The 25621-nt window shown below is 36.8% G+C and overlaps 1 protein-coding gene across 1 annotated transcript in view; it reads left to right on the top strand.

Annotated features, from left to right (window-relative positions):
• The window catches only part of MAP4K5 (mitogen-activated protein kinase kinase kinase kinase 5), a 113189-nt gene that overhangs the window by 29048 nt on the left and 58520 nt on the right, over positions 1–25621 (top strand). Inside the window, exons 4-6 of the mRNA XM_052646328.1 lie at positions 19235–19325; positions 19766–19830; positions 22017–22072. Coding sequence (XP_052502288.1) covers positions 19235–19325; positions 19766–19830; positions 22017–22072 — 212 coding nt within the window. The remainder of the gene's footprint in view (positions 1–19234; positions 19326–19765; positions 19831–22016; positions 22073–25621) is intronic.

Raw genomic sequence — 25621 nt, 5'->3', positions numbered from 1 at the left:
CATTTTGATCATTGTGTGTATGGTTCATTATGGAGAGATTACTGAGGTAATATGCGACATCACTTTAAAAACAAGGTTTCAGATAGGGCACAGTATCCTTTTTTTCCTGGATAATAATAGTCTATAATAATATTCTTTTAGAGTCCTCTTACTAAGTTCCACCTAATAAGTGTAAAATGATCTCCAAAATGTCATTAGCACACATAGAAGAGAATATAACAGAATTATGCATGCATTTGCCTCTTCTTGGGTTATTTGAGCAAATAAATATTCAAGTTGCATTCAAGAAACAGTTACAGTCCAAATAATGAATGGGCTGAATTTGCAGAGGAAACGAAGATGTTTATCCCTTCTCTGCCTTCAACAAGTAGACTGAGCTCTTCATAATGCAGTTTCACTTGTTTGACTGAAGGGTATATCCTACTTTTGATTATAATTCAGATCATGAATTAATGAGTGTATTTTAAAAATCCTACAATTCTGACTTCTCAACAAACCTTAAAAAAGAAAGCGTACCATTATGTGATGTAGTTATTTAACACATATGGATTAGTTGCTGGGTTCATAAATTAAGGCTGTGAAAGATTGGAATTTCTCACTTCTTGGCTTTAAAGTTGCTGCCTTTGTGTTCAAGTTCACTCATATACAGAGACTGACTAATGTTTAAATTCTTACCCCGAAAAAGAATAACATAGAAAGAAGTCCAGTAAATTCTTGATTTGATGTGATTTCAATGTTTGGCCATTTTAATATTCTTTTTAATTACTTATTTACGCTTTGTTCAGTTCTATCAGGTTGTCTTTTTTATTTACAGTTTTTTATTTTTAATGCAATTTTTAAAGATTATATCACATTTACAATTATTGCAAAATATTGGCTATATTCCCCAAGTTGTACAATACACCTTTGTAGCCTAACTTATACCCAGTGGGCTTCCCTGGTGGCCCAGTGGTAAAGTACCTGCCTGCAATGCAGGAGACCCGGGTTCAATCTCTGAGTTGAGAAGATCCCCTGGAAAAGGACATGGCAACCCACTCCAGTATTCCTTGCCTGGAAAATTCCATGGACAGAGGAGCCTGGTGGGCTGTAGTCCATGGGGTCACAAAGAGTCAGACACAGCTGAGTGACTTCACTTCACTTCTATACCTCCCACTCAACCACCCTATATTGCCACCCCCCATTGGTCACCACTAGTTTGTCCTCTGTATCTGTGTGTCTGCTTCTTTTTTGTTATATTCAGTAGTTTGTTTTATATTTTAGATTCCATATATATGTGATGTACAGTATTGGGCTTCCTCTATCTGACTTATTTCACTTAGCCTAATGCCCTCCAGTCCATCAGTGTTGCTGCAAAAAGCAAGATGGAGTTTATTTGTTTATTTCAGTGTTTCATAACTGAATAGTATTCTTGTGTGTATGTGTTTATACACATACCCTATATCTTCTTTATCCATTCATCTGTTGGTGGACACTTAGGTTGCTTCCATATCTTGACTACTATGAACACTGAGGTACATATATCTCTTCAAATTAGTGTTTTAGTGTTTTGAGATACCTGTTTTCCGTAGTGGCTGCACCAGTTTACATTTCCACCAACAGTATATGGGGTTCCTTTTCTCCACATCCTCGCCAGGATTTGTTATTTGCATTCTTTTTGATAATAGCTGTTTTAAGAGGTGTGCAGTGATATCTCAAATGGTTTTGATTTGTATCTCCCTGATGATTATTGATATCGAGCATCTTTTCATGTGCTTATTGTCCATCTGCGTATCCTCTTTAGAAAAATGTTTGTTCAGTTCTTCTGCCCATCTTTTAATTGGGTTGTTTGCTTTTTTGATGTTGAGTTGTATGAGCTGTTTATATATGTTGGGTATTATCCCTTATTGGTCATATCGTTTGCATATATTTTCTCCTATTTAGTAGGTTGTCTTTTCATTTTGTCGTTGGTTTCCTTTGCTATTCAAAAGCTTTTATGTTTAGGGAAAAGAATACATGCATATAATGAAGGTTAAAAGTATTTAACAAACAGAAAGTATAAAGAACAGCCAGAGATGAAGAATACAATAACTGAATGAAAAATTCGCTAGAAGTAATAAAGAGTAGAAAAGTAGAAAGAATAAACAGTAAGGTAAATGATACAGAGGAATGGATCAGTGAGCTGGAAGACAGAGTATTGGAAATTACTACTGCTGAAAGAAAAAAGAGAAAAGAATGAAAGGAAATGAGGACCAGCTTGGTCGGTTCACTGAAGGGGCTTGGCACACACACAGGAAACCTATGGGACAGCATCAAGTGCAGTAATATTTGCACTGTAGGAATCCCAAATTATTGGAGACATTAAAGTTAAAAGCTTCCTAACCTAGGGAAGGAAATAGTCACCTAAGTCCAGGAAGCACAGAGAGTTCCATACAGAATTTACCCAGAAAGGAACATGCCAAGACACATTGTAATTAAAATGGCAGAAATTAAAGGTAAATAGAGAAGAGAATGGGCTTCCCTGGTAACTCAGCTGGTAAAGAATTCGCCTGTAATGCAGGAGACCTTGGTTCGATTCCTGGGTCAAGAAGATGCCCTGGAGAAGGGTTAAGCTACCCACTCCAGTATTCTTGGGCTTCCCTGATGGCTAGTTAGTAAGCCTGCAGTGTGGGAGACCTGGGTTCAATCCCTAGGTTGGAAAGATCCCCTGGAGAAGGGAACAGCTACCCACTCTGGTATTCTGGCCGGGAAAATTCCATGGACTGTATGGTCTGTGGGGTTGCAAAGAGTTGGACAAGACTGAGCAACTTTAACTTTCAGAGAAGAGAATATTAAAAACAGTAAGGGAAAAGCAACAAATAACATACAAGGGAACTCCCATAAGGCTATCAGCTAATTTTTCAGCAGAAACTATGCAGGCCAGAAGGTAGTAACATGATTTATTTAAGGTAATGAATAAGAAAAACGTACAACCAAGAATACTATATTTAGCAAGTCTTTCATTCACATTTGATGGAGAAGTCAAAGCTTTGCTTGTGTGCTCAGTCATGTCCAACTCTTTGTGACCCATGGACTGTAGCCTGCCAGGCTCCTCCGTCCATGGAATATTCCAGGCAAGAATACTGGAGTGGGTTGCCATTTCTTATTCCAGGGGATCTTCCTGACCCAGGATCAAACCCACATCTCCTAAATCTCCTGCATTGACAGGCAGATTGTTTACCACTGTGCCACCCAGGAAGACTTACAAGCAAGCAGAAGCTAAGAGTTCAGCACCACCAAACCAGCCTTACAACGAATGGTAAAGGAATTTATCTAGGTTAAAAAAAAAAAAAAGGACACAACTAGGAACAAAAAATTGTTGGGAAAGCTCACCAGTAAAGGCAAATGTATAGTAAAGGTGGGAAATCATCCATACACAAAACTAGTAGGAAAGTTAAAAGACAAAAGTAGTAAAATCATCCATATCCACAATAAGCAGTTAAGGGATTCATGAAACAGATGTAAAATGTGATATCAAAGACAGTAATCATGAGGGGAGGAGAGTCAAGTGCAGGGTTTTTAAATTGCATTTGAAACTAAGAGATGAGCAACTTAAAACAACCATGTATATGCATAGATTGCTATACAGAAGCCTCATGGTAACCTCAAACCAAAAATCTTTAATAGATATACACTCACAAAAAGAAAAAGGAATTGAAACACAACACTGAAATCGTCTTTAAAGCACAAGAGAAAAGAAAAAAGAAGGGGAGGTGGGAATGACCTACAAAATTAAATCTAAAACAGTTAACAAAATGGCATTAAGAACACATATATCAATAATTACCTTAAATGTAAACAGACTAAATTCTCCAACCAAAAGACATTGACTGGCTGAATGGGTATAAAACAAGACCCATATATATGCTGCCTATGAGAGACTCACTTTAGATGTAAAGATACATAAAGACTGAAAATGCGAGATGGAAAAAGTTATTCCATCCAAATCCGAAAGAAAGCCAGAGGAGCAATATTTATGTCATACAAAATAGACTTTAAAGACTGTTCCAGGAGATGAGGAAGGATACTACATAATGATCAAGGTATAAATATAAGAAGATATAATAATTGTAAATATCCATGTACCCACCATGGAAGCACTTGAATATATAAGTTAAATATTAGCAGACATAAAAGGAAAACTCAACAGTGACACAGTAATAGTAGGAGACTTTAACCTCCCCCCCGCCGCCAACTTTCATCAATGCAAAGATCATCCAGATAGAAAATCAGTAAGAAATCACAGGCCTTCAATGACACATTAGACCAAATGGTCTTAACTGACATACAGAGAGCATTTCATCTGAAAGCTACAGAATACACATTGTAGTGCACATGGAACATCCCCCAGGATAGAGCTTGTGCATGGCTGCAAAACATGCCTTGGTAAACTTCAGAAAATTAAAATAATATCAAGCATCTTTTCCAACAATATGAGACTAGAAATCAACTGTAAGGGGAAAAAAAAAACAACTGCAAAAACAGGGACACATGGAACTAAACAACATGCTACTAAACAGCCAGTGGACTATGGAAGAAACCGAAGAGGAAATTAAAAATTACCTACAGACAAAAATGAAAACAGGATGATCCAAAACCTATGGAACAGAAGCATGTCTAAGAGGATGCTGTTTATGCTTTAAAAATACTGACTTTTCAAATGTTTTAAAAGTTTTCTTCAGTTTGTCTACTATCTTTGTACTCTGTTTATGGTACTTTTCTGTGTGGAAGTATTTTTTCCTTTTAGATAAATTTGATGGTTCTCCTTTATTCCTCTCTTTCTCATATATAGGCTTTTTCTACTAGTCGGCTCTAAAGCTATTTCACACAGTTTCTTCTGGTTTTTTCCTTTCTCCTACACCCTCCAACATTTAAATGTTTGCTCCATCAGGGAGAGTTTTGTCCTAAGGTGTGAAAAAGAGCTTTAAGCACACTTAGTCACTCATTCATGTCCAACTCTCTGCGACCCCATGGACTGCAGCACTCCAGGCCTCCCTGTCCAGCACTAACTCCCAGAGCTTACTCAAACTCATGTCCATCGAGTCGGTGACGCCATCCAACCATCTCATCCTCTGTCGTCCCCTTTTCCTCCCACCTTCAGTCTTTCTCAGGATCAGGGTCTTTTCCAGTGAGTCAGTACTTTGCATCAGGTCAGCAAAGTTTTGGAGTTTCAGCTTCAACATCAGTCCTTCCAAAGAATATTCAGGACTGATTTCCTTTAGGATGCACTGGTTGGATCTCCTTGCAGTCCAGGGGACTCTCAAGAGTATTCTCCAATACCACAGTTCAAAAGCATCAGTTCTTCGACACTCAGCTTTCTTTATAGTTCCAACTCTCACTTCCATACATGACTACTGGAAAAGCCATAGCTTTGACTAGATGGACCTTTGTTGGCAAAATAATGTCTCTGCTTTTTAGTATGCTGTCTAGGTTGGTCATAGCTTTTCTTCTAAGGAGTAAGCGTCTTTTAGCTTCATGGCTACAGTCACCATCTGCAGTGATTTTGCAGCCCAGAAAAATAGTCTCTCACTGTTTCCATTGTTTCCCCATCTATTTGCCATGAAGTGATGGGACAGGATGCCATGATCTTAGTTTTCTGAATGTTGAGTTTTAAGCCAACTTTTTCAACTCTCTTCTTTCACTTTCATCAACAGGCTCTTTAGTTCTTCCTCACTTTCAGGCATAAGGGTGGTGTCATCTGCATATCTGACGTTATTGATATTTCTCCTGGCAATCTTGATTCCAGCTTATGCTTCATCTAGCCTGGCATTTCGCATGATGTACTCTGCATAGAAGTTAAATGATCAGAGTGACAATGTACAGCCTTGACGTACTCCTTTCCCAATTTGGAACCAGTCTGTGTTGTTCCATGTCCAGTTCTAACTGTTGCTTCCTGACCTGCATACAGATTTCTCAGGAGGCAGGTCAGGTGGTCTGGTATTCCCGTCTCTTTCAGATTTTTGCACAGTTTATTGTGATCCACACAGTCAAAGGCTTTGGCGTAGTCAATAAAGCAGAAGTAGATGTTTTTTTCTGGAATTCTCTTGCTTTTTCAATGATCCGATGGATGTTGGCAATTGATCTCTGGGTCCTCTGCCTTTTCTAAATCCAGCTTGAACATCTGGAAGTTGATGGTTCACGTACTGTTGAAGCCTGGTTTGGAGAATTTTGAGCATTAGCATATGAGATGAGTAGAATTGTGGAGAAGGAAATGGCAACCCATTCCAATGTTCTTGCCTGGAGAATCCCAGGGATGGGGGAGCCTAGTGGGCTGCCGTCTCTGGGGTCGCACAGAGTCGGACACGACTGAAGCGACTTAGCAGCAGCAGCAGCAGCAGCAGCAGTGCAGTAGTTTGAACATTCTTTGGCATTGCCTTTCTTTGGGATCGGAATGAAAACTGACTTTTTCCAGACCTGTGGCCACTGCTGAGTTTTCCAAATTTGCTGGCATATTGAGTGCAACACTTTCACAGCATCATCTTTTAGGATTTTAAATAGCTCAACTGGAATTCCATCACCTCCATTAGCTTTGTTTGTAGTGGTGCTTCCTAAGGCCCACTTGACTTCACATTCCAGAATGCCTGGCTTTAGGTGAGTGATCACACCATCATGGTTATCTGGGTCATGAAGATCTTTTCTGTATAGTTCTTCTGTGTATTCTTGCCACCTGTTCTTAATATCTTCTGCTTCTGTTAGGTCCCTATCATATCTGTCCTTTATCGAGCCCATCTTTGCATGAAATGTTCCCTTGGTATCTCTAATTTTCTTGACAAGATCTCTAGTCTTTTCCTATTCTTCTGTTTTCCTCTCTTCCTTTGCATTGATGGCTGAGGAAGGCTTTCTATCTCTCCTTGCTATTGTTTGGATCTCTGCATTCAGATGGGTATATCTTTCCTTTTCTCCTATGCCTTTAACTTCTTTTCTCAGCTGTTTGTAAGGCCTCCTCAGACAACCCTTTTGCCTTTTTGCATTTGTTTTTCTTGGGGATGATCTTGATCACTGCCTCCTGTACAGTGTTATAAACCTCTGTCCATAGTTCTTCAGTACTCTATCAGATCTAATCCCTTGAATCTATTTGCCACTTTCACTAGATGACCGTAAGGGGTTTGATTTAGGTCATACCTGAATGGTCTAGTGGTTTTCCTTACTTTTCTGAATTTTGCAGTAAAGAGTTCATGATCTGTACCATAGTCAGCTCCCGGTCTTGTTTTTGCTGGTTGTATAGAGCTTCTCCATCTTCCGCTGCAAAGAATATAATGGCTAGACAGTTTTCCAAAGCTGTTTACTACGAACTCTGTCTTTTATTTGCACGTTTGAAATGCCTCGCTTGTCATGAACTGAATTTCCATTTAAGCATGAGTTTATTATCTATTTCAGTGATTCCAGACCCCCCACTCCTATTTGTAGTTCAGGATTATCCTGTTTTTGATTACTCTGACTTTTCATTGTATTTTATAATCTTCATTGCTTTTGTTTTTCAGTTATTTCCCTTCTGTTTTCATAATTTTTTTTCCCCAGGAAAGGTTCAAGATCATTTTTATCAAAGTGTAAAAAAGCTTGTGAGAATAATTTAGAAGACTTAACATTTGACAATGGTAAGGACTTTTCTTATTTAGCTCTTCAGGAAAATATTATAGTTCTTGCCACAGAGGCCTTCATATTTGTGGTAATTCTTGCTATCATGAATAGCAGTTTTTTCTTCTCTTATACTTTCTATTTTGGTTACTGTTGATATTTATGTGAGTCATTATATTGGATTTATTTAGTCTGTGACAGTCTTACATAATTAATATTTTTCAATAGAATTGTCAATTTTAGTGCTTTTTGATGCTCTTTTTGCTTTGATTATAACTGTGTCAAACATTGTAATGCCAATCCTTTTTTCTTGTTTGTATTTATGTATCATATAACAACCAGATAATGCTGTTATATTTAGGCCTATCATTTTACTTTCTTTTTGGATCATTGGTTTATCTTTAAATTTTATTTTATAGCCCAATCTGAATCTTTCTCTTTCTAGGTCAGTCATTTTAAAATTTATTGAGATGATTGATCTTCTGTTACAGTGGGTTTTGTATTTAATGTTTTTTGAAGGTTTTAAGCAAAATATAGCTAGAGGTTTCTTTTACTTTTATTGCTGATAATTTGAAAGGTACACAGTTTGTAGTTTTGTCAAAGGATGGCTTCTAAGACTTTAAATAATATACTTAAATTTGAGTTTTTAATTTATCAACTTAAGAAATGAAATAGTCATTAGCTTCATAGGTTTAAAGATGTTGAACTTCATATTCCTTCTGCCTCTTCATATTCCAGTTTTCAGATGCTTATTAATTTATTTGAGGATTTTAGTCTTAGAATTTTTTGATTATACTAGGGCATGCATGTATATTAGCCTGCATATCTTTTATATCTTTTTTAAAATTATGAGATGCCAATTATTTAGGCTTAGTTTTATAATTAAATAGATTCAGTTCTCACCATCCTTTCATTCCATGTCCTTGTTGCTTTTTTTATTTGTATCAGTTGTTGCCAAGTTGAATGATATCATCACATTGATTTTCCTGTGACTATCAAGAATAACATAATTTTGATTCACAAATTAGTTGTTCTTCTCAAGCTTGCTCTTCCCTCAGTCTTCCCCATTTTGCTAAGCCACTAGCCAAGCCAAAAATATAGGCATTGTCCTTGATTTCTCTTTCTTTTGTACTTCAACGTCAGTCTGTCAGAAAGTTCCTTCAACTCAACTTTCAAAACATATACGGAATCCATCTACTTCTTATTGCCATCTTTCCCCTCTGGTCTCTCTATTTCCTCTCCCAGACCTCCCATCTATTGCCATCTAGTTTCCACAGAGCCACCAGAATGGTCCTTTTAAAATACAAATCATATCATAATGCTCTCTTCCTTAAAACCTTCTTGGAGCTTCGAAATTGCACTTAGAATAAATAATATTCAAACTTTCAACCTTGCTTATAAAAAACCCTATGTGATTGGCCCTGTCTGCTTCTCTGAGCTCATCATATATCTTTTTCCCTTCCCTATTCCCCTCTTACTTTTTTCTTTTTTATGTAATCAGTCCAAGATTAAACCGACTCTTCTGTTCTGCGTGAAGTACTAGTTTTCATGGTCTTTTTCCAGAAGCCCTCCTGGTCATTCAGATTTCAACTTAAATGTTGTAGCCTCGTAAAGACCCAGTTCTGACTACGTAAGTCAAAGTAGTCACTCAGATCCTTGTTATTTTAGTTCTCTGTCTAGGACATGTGCCTGCGTAACACTTTTCTTATTTCTTTGTATTTGTTTGTTTAATGTCTGTCTCTCCTGGAATGTTAAGAGGCATGAGACTAGTGATCTGTCTTTACTGTTTTATTTCAGCACCAGAAATAGTGTAGGCACATAGAGGACATTCAATAAATATCTTTGTACAGGGGAATATTATAAATGACTTTCTGTTGTCTATTAAATGAGAATGACCAGCCAACTAGATATAGAATTATTACATCATACATTCTTCTCCTGCCCTCAGAAAATATATAGACATTTTCTGCTTTGAATATTATCAGAATAAAGCTATAAGGCTTGCCTGATTATTTTTCCTCTTGTAGGTAACTTGCTGCTTCTTGCTGAACTTGCTGCTTAATTGTCTGTGGCACTAATACTACTTATCTTCTCTAATCTGTGATGTTCAGGTCTTATTATTTAGATTTCAATTCATTCTTAATAGTAATTGTGATTTCAGTAAATTTATTAAATTTATTAATAGTAAATAACTATAAAATTAGTCACCTGAGAAATGTTTTTCTTACAGTTAAATATATACATACTTTTCTTTTAGTGAATAGTTTCATTTATTTTCATAATCTGTGTTTTAGAATCTGAGAAATTGGTCTTCTGTTTGTGACAGTGATTTTATTCATTTGGGTTATTTCATTATTACATGTTTTATTTGTGGTTTTGTTTTCTTTTGTTTTTGCCTTTAAAAAAATAATTTCTATGTTAATCATCGATTTTTATACCTTTTTTTTTTTTTTTTTTAGCATTTTCAGAAAAGCCCTTAGATGTGTTTTTTATATTTTGCAAACAGACTTAGGGGAGTTTTATGTGAAAAATACGATGATATAGTGTTGAATTTTCCCAACATTTGTTTCCGATGCCTCAGATAATTTCTGGAGACAGCTGTATTTCAAAAATGAATTTTTGACTGTACTTCGCAACTTTAAAAAAAAAATGGCACCAAAGCCAGTATAATGCAAAAGTGCTTCCTTGTATTTATTTACAGATGAGCTGGTTTAGAATTTTATTTTGACATGAAAGATAATTATTTGCCAATATGACTTAGAAAAAAGCCTGCATCTGGTAAAAGATAAACAGTTGTTTTTTTTTTTTAAGTAAATGAAATCTCAGCTGTAACTCAATTATACTTTTCACCCCAGTTAAAAATAGATTGTTGAAATTTATAAGCATTTTAAAGTCTTGAATTTTATTATAGATTTACTGACTTGTTCCTGGTAATTTAATTATATAATATTATATTTAAAATTTCACTAAAATAAATGACTTTTGAGACTCTTCTAATACTAATCCTAAAGTGAATCTTAGGGTTAAGAGCAAAAATAGGTTAGCACACAGAACAATTTTTTTAATTGGCCACAGAAATAATTGATAAGATGAATGAGCATTTTCCCCTATATTTTTGTTGCCCTTTGTATACATATGTAAGCAAATGATTATTTTTAAGAGTGATTTAAGCATTTCTCTCTCATTTTATAGTCTATACTTTTTAAATAGAAGCACCATTTTACAAATGGTGACTTTGAAGTATTGAAAATAAATATTACCAATGATACCATTTTGAGTTTCATCATCTGTTTGGTGAGGCATCAGGACTGCTCTAGAAAAGCAGGCAGATATTACGATTGTGCATGTCACCCAATTTTCCTGTTTGTGTCTTAATTTCAGCCTACCCTCTAACTCATTTTACAGATGCTCATTTTGCTCAACAAGTCTGTAGTTAGTGCCAGCGAACAGCCAGAACAGACCAAGTTTGAGAAAGGTGATCATCAGAATCCTCATTTGCCTTCTCGAGTCTTCTCTGCTCACATTATCCTCTTATTATGGTGGAACTACATGATGGTACTTTAAAATTTTCCAAATTATCATTTGTTTAAAACTGTGAGCCTTGCATACAGGCATGGAATTTCATGAAATCATTACCCAGGGTGTTAATGCAGTATACTTTGTTTACTTGTTTTTTAAAATGCTAAATTGGAAATATTTATGAAATAATCCAATATTTGTAAATAAAATGGTGAATTAGATGTATTTTACTAGATTAGACAGTTTTCAGACATGTTGAAATCTTTCAGTTCAGTCGCTCAGTCGTGTCCAACTCTTTGTGACCCCATGAATTGCCACATGCCAGGCCTCCCTGTCCATCACCAACTCCTGGAGTTTACTCAAACTCATGTCCATCGAGTTGGTGATGCCAACCAACCATCTCATCCTCTGTCGTCCCCTCAATCTTTCCCAGCATCAGGGTCTTTTCCAGTGAGTCAGTTCTTCCCATCAGGTGGCCAAAGTATTGGAATTTCAGCTTCAACGTCAGTCCTTCCAATGAACAACCAGGACTGATCTCCTTTAGAATGGACTGGTTGGATCTCCTTGCAGTCCAAGGGACTCTCAAAAGAGTCTTCTCCAACACCACAGTTCAAAAGCATCAATTCTTCGGCGCTCAGCTTTCTTCACAGTCCAACTATCACATCCATACATGACTTCTGGAAAAACCATAGCCTTGACTAGATGGACCTTTGTTGGCAAAGTAATGTCTCTGCTTTTGAATATGCTATCTAGGTTGGCCATATCTTTCCTTCCAAGAAGTAAGTGTCTTTTAATTTCATGGCTGCAGTCACCATCTGCAGTGATTTTGGAGCCCCCCAAAAGTAAAGTCTGACACTGTTTCTACTGTTTCCCCATTTATTTCCCATGAAGTGATGGGACCAGATGCCATGATCTTCGTATTCTGAATGTTGATCTTTAAGCCAACTTTTTCACTCTCCTCTTTCACTTTCATAAGAGGCTTTTTAGTTCCTCTTCACTTTCTGCTATAAGGGTGGTGTCATCTGCATATCTGAGTTTATTGATAGTTCTCCCAACAATCTTGATTCCAGCTTGTGCTTCTTGCAGCCTAGCATTTCTCATGATGTACTCTGCATATAAGTTATATAAGCAGGGTGACAATATACAGCCTTGACGTACTCCTTTTCCTATTTGGAATCAGTCTGTTGTTCCATGTCCAGTTCTAACTGTTGCTTCCTGGCCTGCATACAAGTTTCTCAAGAGGCAGGTCAGGTGGTCTGGTATTCCTATCTCTTTCAGAATTTTCCACAGTTTATTGTGATCCACACAGTCAAAACCTTGGCATAGTCAATAAAGCAGAAATCGATGTTTTTCTGGAACTCTCTTGCTTTTTCCATGATTCAGCGGATGTTGGCAATTTGATCTCTGGTTCCTCTGCCTTTTCTAAAACCAGCTTGAACGTCTGGAAGTTCACAGTTCACGTACTGCTGAAGCCTGACTTGGAGAATTTTGAGCATGGCTTTATTAGCATGTGAGATGAGTGCAACTGTGCGTTAGTTTGAGCATTCTTTGGCATTGCCTTTCTTTGGGACTGGAATGAAAACTGACCTTTCCAGGCCTGTGGCCACTGCTGAGTTTTCGAAATTTGGTGGCATATTGAGTGTAGCACTTTCACAGCATCATCTTTCAGGATTTGAAATACCTCAACTGGAATTCCACCACCTCCACTAGCTTTGTTCGTAGTGATGCTTTCTAAGGCCCACTTGACTTCACATTCCAGGATGTCTGGCTCTAGGTGAGTGATCACACCATCATGATTATCTGGGTCATGAAGATCTTTTCTGTATAGTTCTGTGTATTCCTGCCACCTTTTCTTAATATCTTCTGCTTCTGTTAGGTTCATACCATTTCTGTCCTTTATTGTGCCCATCTTTGCATGAAATGTTCCCTTGCTATCTCTAATTTTCTTGAAGACATCTCTAGTCTTTCCCATTCTGTTGTTTTCATCTATATCTTTGCATTGATCGCTGAGGAAGGCTTTCTTATCTCTTCTTGCTATTCTTTGGAACTCTGCATTCAGATGCTTATATCTTTCCTTTTCTTCTTTGCTTTTCTCTTCTGTTCTTTTCACAGCTATTTGTAAGGCCTTCCCAGACAACCATTTCGCTTTTTTGCATTTCTTTTCCATGGGGATGGTGTTGATCCCTGTCTCCTGTACAATGTGTCAGGAACCTCCGTCCATAGTTCATCGTGCACTCTATCTAGTCTCTTAAATCTATTTCTCACTTCCACTGTATAATCATAGGGATTTTATCTAGGTCATACCTGAATGCTCTAGTAGTTTTCCCCTCTTTCTTCAATTTAAGTCTTAATTTGGCAATAAGGAGTTCATGATCTGAGCCACAGTCAGCTCCCGCTCTTGTTTTTGCTGACTGTATAGAGCTTCTCCATCTTTGGCTGCAAAGAATATAATCAGTCTGATTTTGGTGTTGACCATCTGGTAATGTCCATGTGTAGAGTCTTCTCTTGTGTTGTTGGAAGATGGTGTTTGCTATGATCAGTGCATTCTCTTGGCACTGGAGAACACACTGGAATTGGAATCTTTAAATATCTTTAAATAGATGTTTAAAACTATTTTTAGTTTTGCTTTATGATATTTCACCTTATTTCCTGGAAATATAAGTGGAAAAAGTACAGTAAATTTTTTAAAAGTCAGAAATTTTATAAAGATTTAAACAACCATTAGTTTGCCTTGTTAATGTTCTTGAAAGAAATCCCAAAGTAGGAGGGAGGTTTGGCCAAATAGGACAAATGTCAACTATTCCAGTTAAGTGATATGTTCCTGCTTTTCAGTATTTACTTCTATTTTAAAAATCTTAACATTTTTTATTGTTAAAAATAATGTGTAAATTTAAATATTGGTACCCTATCTTCACTATTTAAAAAGTTCAAATCTGAATTGGTGGAAGATGTTAATTTTGAGGTCACACCAAAATTTTTATTAGTTTCAAATAATACATGCAGAAAACTAATAAAGGCTAAGTAGACATTTTCTGCCATTTAATAGGTAAAAATCACATGGAATGCTAGAGTACTCTGTTTCACTTAGATTCCAGTTTCTGAACACAGGATAAAATTGGAATGAGGATACTTGTTCAGTTCAGTCACTCAGTCGTGTCCGACTCTTTGCAACACCCTGGACTGCAGCACGCCAGGATTCCCTGTCCATCACCAACTCCTGGAACCTACTCAAATTCATGTCCATTGCATTGGTGAGGCCATCCAACCCTCTCATACTCTGTTGTCCCTTTCTCCTCCCGCCTTCAATCTTTCCCAGCATCAGGGTCTTTTCCAGTGAGTCAGTACTTCGCATCAGGTCACCAAAGTTTTGGAGTTTCAGCTTCAGCATCAGTCCTTCCAATGAATATTCAGGACTGATTTCCTTTAGGATGCACTGGTTGGATCTTCTGGCAGTCCAAGGGACTCTCAAGAGTCTTCTCCAACACCACAGTTCAAAAGCATCAATTCTTTGGCGCTCAGCTTTCTTTATGATTCCAACTCTCACTTCCATACATGACCACTGGAAAAACCATAGCTTTGACCAGACAGACCTTTGTTGGCAAAATAATGTCTCTGCTTTTTAATATGCTGTCTAGGTTGGTCATAGCTTTTCTTCTAAGGAGTAAGCGTCTTTTAGCTTCATGGCTGCAGTCACCATCTGCAGTGATTTTGGAGCCCAGAAAAATAGTCTCTCACTGTTTCCATTGTTTCCCCATCTATTTGCCATGAAGTGATGGGACGGGATGCCATGATCTTAGTTTTCTGAATGTTGAGTTTTAAGCCAACTTTTTCAACTTTCCTCTTTCACTTTCATCAATAGGCTCTTTAGTTCTTCGCTTTCAGGCATAAGGGCGGTGTCATCTGCATATCTGACTTTATTGATATTTCTCCCGGCAATCTTGATTCCAGCTTATGCTTCATCCAGCCCAGCGTTTCGCATGATGTACTCTGCATAGAAGTTAAATGATCAGGGTGACAGTATACAGCCTTGACATACTCCTTTCCCAATTTGGAACCAGTCTGTGTTGTTCCATGTCCAGTTCTAACTGTTGCTTCCTGACCTGCATACAGATTTCTCAGGAGGCAGGTCAGGTGGTCTGGTATTCCCATCTCTTTCAGATTTTTGCACAGTTTATTGTGATCCACACAGTCAAAGGCTTTGGCGTAGTCAATAAAGCAGAAGTAGATGTTTTTCTGGCATTCTCTTGCTTTTTCGATGATCTTGATTTTCAATGGATGCGACTTTGGTGATCACTTAAAAGTATAGTGTCAACTATACTTCAATTAAAAAAAAGGAAAAGTTAATGGATAGGGAATTCCCTGGTGGTCCATTGTTAGAACTCCGTGCCTTCATTGCACAGCGCACTGATTCTGTCCCTGATCAGGAAACTAAGATCCCAGAAGCCAGATTTCACAGCCAAAACCCATCAGAAACACAGAGAGAGGTGGGATGGGGAAGGAGGTGGGAAGGAAGTTGAAGAGGAAGGGGACATACATATACCCATGGCTGATTCATGTTGATATATGGCGGAAACCAAAACAATATTGTAAAGCAATTATCCTCCAATTAAAAACAAATAATTTAAAAAGAAACACATGGAAGTGAGTAGGTAGATATCCAAAGCATATGGTAACAAAGGGTGATTATTTTTCTTTCCTTTGTAATTCAGGGCTTCTTGATAACATGAAGGATGGACTGGAATCTAGCCTACTTGTTGAAATTAGCCTGTATAAATAATAAAATTTAGTATATAATGGAAAAGTTTCAGGCAAATGGGTGAGAACTACTAATAGGAGGGCTCAGAGGGAGGAGGAAGGAGAGACAATTCTTTGTATCCATAAGTGGACAAGCAAAGCCTCCACATGGGCAGGTTTTTACTATAATCTTCAAGAATTGCTCCCTCTTGCTGCCTCTGTTGATAATGGGGAACATGAGATTATTGTCTATTTTGGATTATCTTCACTGATCAGGTTCTGTTTGCAGACTGTTATGTTTAGGGTATATGTAACCATTCATTCTCAAGAAGCGGGTCAGGTAGTCTGGTATTCCCATCTCTCTCAGAATTTTCCACAGTTTATTGTGATCCACACAGTCAAAGACTTTGGCATAGTCAATAAAGCAGAAATCGATGTTTTTCTGGAACTCTCTTGCTTTTTCGATGATCCAGCGGATGTTGGCAATTTGATCTCTGGTTCCTCTGCCTTTTCTAAAACCAGCTTGAACATCAGAAAGTTCATGGTTCACATATTGCTGAAGCCTGGCTTGGAGAATTTGGGGCATTACTTTACTAACGTGAGATGAGTGTAATTATGCGCCTCTTGAGAAATCTGTATGCAGGCCAGGAAGCAACAGTTAGAACTGGACATGGAACAACAGACTGGTTCCAAATAGGAAAAGGAGTACGTCAAGGCTGTATATTGTCACCCTGCTTATTTAACTTATATGCAGAGTACATCATGAGAAATGCTGGACTGGAAGAAACACAAGCTGGAATCAAGATTGCCAGGAGACATATCAATAACCTCAGATATGCAGATGACACCACCCTTATGGCAGAGAGTGAAGAGGAACTAAAAAGCCTCTTATGAAAGTGAAAGAGGAGAGTGAAAAAGTTGGCTTAAAGCTCTACATTCAGAAAACGAAGATCAAGGCATCTGGTCCCATCACTTCATGGGAAATAAATGGGGAAACAGTGGAAACAGTGGCTGACTTTATTTTTCTGGGCTCCAAAATCACTGCAGATGGTGATTGCAGCCATGAAATGAAAAGACGCTTACTCCTTGGAAGAAAAGTTACGAGCAACCTAGATAGTATATTCAGAAGCAGAGACATTACTTTGCTGACTAAGGTCTGTCTAGTCAAGGCTATGGTTTTTCTAGTAGTCATGTATGGATGTGAGAGTTGGACTCTGAAGAAGGCTGAGCGCCGAAGAATTGATGCTTTTGAACTGTGGTGTTGGAGAAGACTCTTGAGAGTCCCTTGGACTGCAAGGAGATCGAACCAGTCCATTCTGAAGGAGATCAACCCTGGGATTTCTTTGGAAGGAATGATGCTAAAGTTGAAACTCCAGTACTTTGGCCACCTCATGAGAAGAGTTGACTCATTGGAAAAGACTTTGATGCTGGGAGGGATTGGGGGCAGGAGGAGAAGGGGACGACAGAGGATGAGAAGGCTGGATGGCGTCACCTACTCGATGGACGTGAGTCTGAGTGAACTCCGGGAGCTGGTGATGGACAGGGAGGCCTGGCGTGCTGCGATTCATGGGGTCGCAAAGAGTCGGACACAACTGAGCAACTGAACTGAACTGAACTGAACCATTCATTCTGGAGAAGGAAATGGCAACCCACTCCAGTATTCTTGCCTGGAAAATCCCATGGACGGAGAAGCCTGGTTGGCTACAGGCTATGGGGTCACAGAGTCGGACACGACTGAGCGATTTCACTTCACTTCACTTCACTTCAACCATTCATGTAGTACATGTTTTCTCACTTTTACAAGTAAAAGCTAAATTTTCTGTAAAGATTTTTGCTCAGATTTTGATTGTTTCAAGACTGTGTCCCTTTTTATTCATCTAGTTCTTTATAATTGTTAACTGAAATATCACTTAATGTTTACATGAAGGGACTGTTGAAAAGAGTGCTTTCATGATTATGAATAAATTTGGTGTGTCATAGTTAAATGTGTGTATAAACCACATCAATAATGTTTGATTTTTTTTCAAGTATTTTATGACATGGCAAAGATACTATTTTGTTTTGGCTTTCAATTGAAACGTGCTGTATAAAGGGGAAAATATCTCTGATTTGTGTGTGAGAATTTTATTTATTTATCTAAGACCTAATTTGTAAGTTTTTCTGTCTTGGTCCTTGTATGTTATTCTAAGATGACTAAGTTAGAGCTAGGGCTTTAGTGGTGGCACAGTGGTAGACGAATACACCTACAATGCAGAAGGCTCAGGTTTAAACCTGATGTTTTGCAAAAGAACATTTCAAAACACTATCTAATAAAAATATCTTATGGTGCTGTCCTAATGAGGAACACATTTGTCTGTATCTTTCTTGTCTCCAACATATGATATTGCTATTGCATTTATTGTGTGTCAGATGTTGCACTCCAAGCTCTTCCTGACAACTTTCCCACCTGAGAGACTTGGAGTAACAGAAACTTGGGGACATAAGAATCTGTTACAAAAATGACCAGCAACTGGTATTACTAAAATGTAGGGAATGTTTAAGGAAGTGGTGGATAAGGAAGCCAAAATGGTAGATAAGAAGTGCATTTAAATAGTAGGCAATGGATTCAGGTGTGACTCAGAAGAGTTAGATTGCCCAAGGTTACATTGCCAGTGAATGACTGAGTCCAGACTTAAATCCAGATACGTTAATCCAAATCTTGAGATCTTGTATATTATATTGCATTTACATAATAGAAATGCATTGATGTATCAACTCCTAAATTCCTTTTACTGAAATAAAACACTGTTTCTATGCAAAATGAAGTTTGATAGTGACAGTGTCATTCTAAGGAGCCCATAATGACCATAAAATCCCCATATATGATAAATATTTTAATATAGCTCTTTCTAGTTAACCCAAGTAGATTTTTGGTAGACAAATTGCAAAATATAAATTAAAAAAGGAGAGAACCAAATTACTTAAAATTTTACTGCATTATGTATATTTCTTGAGAATTTTTTTCTGCATATGTACTTACATAATATCCCCTTTTCACTTAATGTGTCATGAGCATGTTTTCATAGCAAAACATGTTATAACTCTGTTGTAATATCTGTGACTGTACCATAAATTGTTTGACCATTCTTTCATCAATAAATAGTACTGTAGAGAATATTATCTGTGCATATCTCAAGAAAGTAAACATTGAAGTGAAATTATGAGTTTTAGGACTTCATGCATTTTTACAGCTTCTGACTGTAGAAACTGCAAGTGTATGTTCTCATTAAAGTATTAAGAATGTCTAATTCCTCATTTTTGATACTTGTTGTGAAGGTTTCCTTCCTTCTTCCTATACATAGTGACGCAAAATGTAACATGTTGACCAAGTTATTATCATTTTGTTTTTCAGGAGATGATTTTTCTTTGATTCAGCAAGAGATATTTATGGTTAAAGAATGTAAACACTGCAACATTGTTGCCTACTTTGGGAGCTATCTCAGGTGAAAAACACAAAGCATCTAATCTCTCTCTTTGTATTTCATACTTCTTTGCCCCACATCCCCTCCCTTTCATGTAAATACTGTTTTGTATTTAAATTTTAAAAATTGCTTGTGTAAAGTTCTAAAATTTCTCAGATCTTCTTATTGGCTCCTCTGTTACAGCTTCATTTATGCATTTTTACCCTATCTGGCAACCTATCTGAAATACTATGAACAGTTACAAGTGTTTTAGCTTGTAATACCAATCACATTCTAAACTATTTAAGGTGGGAACAGAGCTAAAATTAATATCCTTTTCTGTATCCTGAAGAAAAACTGTCAGGACAATTTCCTGTTGTAATCTATCCTAAACCTTGCTATGCTGAAGAGTGACAATCTTCAAAGTATGTCAGTGGTCGAGAATTACTAGCTAATATAATTTTCTTTCTCTTTCATGTTAGTCGGGAAAAACTGTGGATTTGTATGGAATATTGCGGTGGAGGATCACTTCAAGATATTTACCATGGTACTGTTAATTTCTCTCTACGTTTTAAAACTTTTACTTTAATGATTGTTATTTTGTGTCTCTAGTTAACAAGAGGTACTAACACGTAGATTTACTATTTTACATTCTGTTGTGCTCTGGAGTGTTGCATAAAAGAAATCTCAATTTTATATTTTGTTGGTATTCAGTTAAATTGCTGGAGCCTGATGAAGAAATCCAAGAGTACTTGAAGAATCTAGATTTTACTTTTCAGATGTAGTCTCTAGGAAATCTTAAGTAGTATATAGGGAAGTATTTTATCTACAAACAAAACTGCCTAAACTTCCTTGTAAATTAAAATTGAAATGCAAAAGGTAACTCACATAAAGCAAATTGTCTATCAATGATAATGTGTTGACTGGGAAAACAACTTAATTATTGCTATAATATTTTGTATTAAAATGTATAATTTTAAGAATTTGGAATATTTTATTTGTTGTTTAGTTGCAAGTCCTGTCTGGCTCTCTTGTGACCCTGTGGACTGTAGCCCTCAGGCTCTTCTGCCCATGAGATTTCCCAGACAAGAATACTGGAGTGGGTTGCCATTTCATTATGTTAATTTAGTCAACTTTCTGAATTGAATTGAATTTTCCTTTACATTATTATACTATAATGACTGTTCTCTTTTATTTTACCCCTGTTGTTGATTTTTAAAAAATTATTGGTAGGAAATGGCTCTGTGTCACTCAGTTTAAAATTCTTTTCTGTGATTTTATGAAGAATTATGATCTTTTATAGGAAGACTTTTTATCTAATATTTATAATTTTTATCCACATTTTCACAGAATGAGAACTCAGGATTATGGATTAATAAAACTATGCAGCAGACTTTTTTTTTTTAACTTCCCCTTTTAAGCTGAAATAATGATTTTGAGACATTAATTTTATTTCTTTGTGAAATTCCTGCTTTCCATTATTAAACCTGCTATTTTTTGAATTAAGTTGATTCTTAAAAGTATTCATCCCTGTAAATAATATATTAGATAGCATAGTAATCAAGAACAACTATACCTATAATAACTTTGAATGAATTTGTTTCCCTTCTTTTACTACTATTTCATCAAGTTACAAGAATCAAAATTTTATGTTCCTAAAAGTAGGTATAGAGAACCAGTGATTAAAATATGTTGTAAAATATTTTAAGTAAAGATTGCATAAAAGTATCTGATTTTGACCTCACTGTCAGCAAATGCCACCCCCAACTTCAAATATTTTCTCATGGTATTGGAAGGCGTTATTTCCAAAGCACCTAGTTAGGTACTTGCAGAAGGATTTTACATTCCATTAGGGAAAGATCTGGTTGTCACAAGTGACCTGATTACTTTTTGGATTCTTAGGTAAGGTATTGGATCAAGGTCCTCGTTTTGATGGATATAGTAAAGAATAATGCTAAGGGAATAACATCCTGACTTTTTAAAAAAAAAAGTATATTATGCCTTTTCAACAATCAATTTCTCTTTATGGTCCTATAACATGTATGAAAGTGTGAAATTGTTAGTTGTTCAGTCGTGTCCAACTCTTTGCAAACCCATGAACTGTAACCCACCAGGCTCCTGTATCCATGGAATTCTCTAGGCAAGAATACTAGAGCGGGTTGCCATTCCCTTCTCCTGGGGATCTTCCCACCCCAGGGATTGAACCCAGGTCTCCTGCATCGCAGGCACATTCTTTACTGTCTGAGCCACCAGGGAAGCCCTTAACATGTGTATATAACTGTAATTATATATGTTTTTCTCATTTGGGGGCTTTATTTATTTATTTATCATCAGTTGTTCAGGATTGAGATCATGTCCATTGCTTTGTATAGAACATCTTGTGATATCTGGTACTGTGCTTGGCTCATAACGGGGGCTTAATAGTTTCACTGACCAAAGTCGTAATGAAGCAAATCTTCCATTTTTTAAATTTATTTATTTATTTATTTTTAAATCTTCCATTTTTAAATTGCATTGAAAATTTTTCTACTTTACTTTTTTTTTGTTCCCTGATTCTAAGAATAATAGATGCTCATAAGTCACCCAGTGATACATATATATACACACACACACACACACACACACACACACACAGAGAGAAAGAGAAGTTTTATAATAGCTTGTCATTGTTAAAGTGTTTTTAGTCTGTTGTGTTCAAATGTATAATGATGTGATCTCTTTTTTAATTTCTAGTTACTGGACCGTTATCAGAACTGCAAATAGCCTATGTATGCAGAGAAACTTTACAGGTACTATATTTGCTTATGTAGATAGAAATGCAGTTCTAGTTTCGCAGTTGAAAACAGTAAAATGGTGATCTGCCCAAAAGAGAAAGAGTAAACCAAATTTTTCTGTTAACCTCTCATACTGTAATTCTGTAAGCCTAGTTATTTCTTTTGTGAATGAGTCCCAGAAATTCATTTCAGCGAATAGTAGTATACACAGTGGTGGTGTTTGGTGTTCTGCTTTGTAGTGCTTGTCCCTCAATTGCTGCAAAGTTAAAGAAAGTCATAGGTATGAATTGGTTTTCATGAATGAATCATCAGACCTCTCAATTATAACAAGTCCAAGCTTTCCCTTTGAGTTTTATGGCCGCAAAAAAGACATGAGGGCTTTTGCCGTTTCTCCCAAAATGAGAATAAAGTTTCATGGCAGTAACCCAGAATGTTATCTGGAAACCTTTGATCTATGTGATATTAATAGATATTATTAATATCAGAATCCCTTTTTATAAGCTCAGTAAACAGTGTATTAAGTAGAGATTTCTTTCCTTCTTTATTTCAGATCCTCTGAGTGCTTTTAGTATGTTAAAATAGGTTATGAGTCTTCAGTAGGTATACAGAGTATACAGTTTTTCTTCCAGTTTATGTTTTTAGTTCCTTGAAAGACTACTCATTGAAAAAATTAGCTGCTAATTTTGTTCACATGCTTTAAGGCATCTAAGTTAGGAAGCAGGATGAAGTAGTAGTGGTTGTGTTATTTATTTTTTCAGTTCACAACTGATACTTATTAATTGATGCTTCTATCTCTACATTTCCTAGATTGTGTAGTTTGTTTAGAAGAGAAATTGATACTCTATATGTTATTCTTCCATATTTTAGAAATTGAGAATTTAACCTAAATTAAGAGAAAGCTCTAGTCATTTCTGAAAGAGTTGGTTTCCACATGCTTTAAAATTTTATTGTTTAGATATATGAAAGTAAATTTTTATATATAAATAATTTACATATATTTCTATAACAGTTAGATTAAAAATCTTCTTTTTTGTATTCACATAAAATGCTAATCGTGCACTCATAGCAGAGAATTGTTGACAGATTAGTGTTGTTAATATTTTAATTTCCAAAGTTCCTTGCTTCTTTAAGTAATGGACAGAGTGCTAAATGGAAGTAGAAAGCAAAACAGAAATTTGCATTTCCATTCTGGCCCTGGTGTATGACCATTATCTCATCTGTGGTTTTAGTTCCCCAAATATAAAATGAGGCTGTGGAAGGGATGACCTCCAAGATACTAGTTTGAATTTTAAAATTGTGTTACGCTGACAAAATTCCTCATCTAGTGTCTGTTGACAGGTGACTGGATAAAAAGGCATGGTTTAGGTAATCCAACAATATATAAAAAGATAATACATCATAGACAAGTAGGGTTTATCATAGAAGGCAGTGTTGATTTAACATTCAAAATCATTTCAAGTAAGTGATTACATTAGCAAACAAAAAGAAGCAAAACCATGGGATCATCTAAATAGACACAGAAAAAGCATTAGCTAAATCCAATGCTCATTTCTGATAAAAATTCTTAGCATACTTCAGATAGAAAGGAACTAACTCAGCCTGATAAAGAGCACCTATGAAAAACCTGCAACTAAATCATACTTAATGGTAGGGACTAGGTGCTTTCCCACCAAGGTCAGTCAAACAAGGCAAAGATGTCTGCTCTCACCACTTCTTTTTAACAGATTCTAGACGTTTGGACAGGACAAAAAACAAAAGCGGTGAAATAAAAGGCACCTGGACTAGACAGTAAGAATTCAAGCTGTCTCTGTTCACAGACTGCATAACTACATCTTTGTAGAAAATGGAATAGAGTCCACAAAGAAGCTAGCAGAACTGCTAGTGTCCGACTCTGTGCAACCCCATAGATGGAAGCCCACCAGGCTCCTCTGTCCCTGGGATTCTCCAGACAAGAACATTGGAGTGGGTTGCCATTTCCTTCTCCAATACGTGAAAGTGAAGTCGCTCAGTCGTGTCCGACTCTTAGCTACCCCATGGACTGTAGCCTACCAGGCCCCTCCGTCCATGGGATTTCCCAGGCAAGAGTACTGGAGTGGGGTGCCATTGCCTTCTCCGCTAGTAGAACTAGTGAGTGTGATTAGAGAGGTTGCAAGATTCAAGATCAATACACAGATTCAGTTGGATTTCCATAGACTAGCAACAATACAATTTATAATAACTAAAATATGACATTCTTTGGGATATATGTAACAAAGAAGCATAAACACCTGTATACTAAAAACTATAAAATGACTTAGAGAAGTTAAAGAAGACCTACGTAAACTGAGAACTTTGCCTTCTGTAGTATTCTTGTATTCATGGGTCAGAACATTTTATGCAACTAAGATACCATTTTTTCCCAAACTGACTGTAGATTCAATGCAATGGCAATCAAAATGAAAGGAGGCTTTTTTTTTCCCCTCTAGAAATTGATGAGCTGATTCTAAAATTCCTACAGAAACACAAAGGACCTGGAATAGTCGAAACAACTGTGAAAAAACAAAAAAATTTGAGGACCAACAGTAGCAATTTCAAGACCTATAAAACTATACTAAATGAAACATAGTAGTAAGCACTGGCATAAGAGTAGATTATGCCAAAAGATTATAGAAATCTAGAAAGACTAGAAATAATTCCACACATATACGACTACTGATTTTTGACAAAGGTGAAGATGCTGCTGCTGCTAAGGCGCGTGAGTCATATCCGACTCTGTGCGACCCCATAGACGGCAGCCCACCAGGCTCCCCCGTCCCTGGGATTCTCCAGGCAAGAACACTGGAGTGGGTTGCCATTTCCTTCTCCAATGCATGAAAGTGAAAAGTGAAAGTGAAGTTGCTCAGTGTGTCTGACTCTATGCAACCCCATGGACTGCAGCCTACCAGGCTCCTCCTTCCATGGGATTTTCCAGGCAAGAGTACTGGAGTGGGGTGCCATTGCCTTCCCCAACAAAGGTGAAGAGACAATTCAAAAGAGGAGGGATAGGTTTTTCCGTAAATGGTTATGGAATAATTGAACTGTGCTTAGTCACTCAGTCACGTCTGATTCTTTGTGACCCTATGGACTGTAGCCTACCAGGCTCTTCTGTCCATGGGGATTCTGCAGGCAAGAATACTGGAGTGGTTGCCATGCCCTCCTCCAGGAGATCTTCCCAACCCAGGGATCAAACCCAAGTCAAGCACATGAACTTTGAACCACATTTTGTGACATATGTAAAAATTAACACTTATCACTTACATTTAAATATAAAACCTCAAACTAGAACTTATAGAAGAAAACATAGAAGAAAATTTTGCAATCTTGAGTTAATAAAAGCCTTTTCAAACATAAAAATCATGATCCATAAAAAAAAATTTGACAAATTTGACTTTGTTAAAATTTTAAACTTCTGCTTTTTAAGACATACTATTAAGAGAATAAAAAGACAAAAAAGGTATTTGCAAAGTATAAATCTGATAAAGGGCTTGTTTCTAGAGTATATAAAGAACTCTCAAAACTAAACAAATAATAGGAAAAGCACCAATT

Source organism: Budorcas taxicolor, chromosome 10 (assembly GCF_023091745.1).
Source record: "Budorcas taxicolor isolate Tak-1 chromosome 10, Takin1.1, whole genome shotgun sequence".
In the NCBI taxonomy this organism is placed as follows: Eukaryota; Metazoa; Chordata; class Mammalia; order Artiodactyla; family Bovidae; genus Budorcas; species Budorcas taxicolor.
This window is presented reverse-complemented; position numbering and strand designations above follow the sequence as displayed.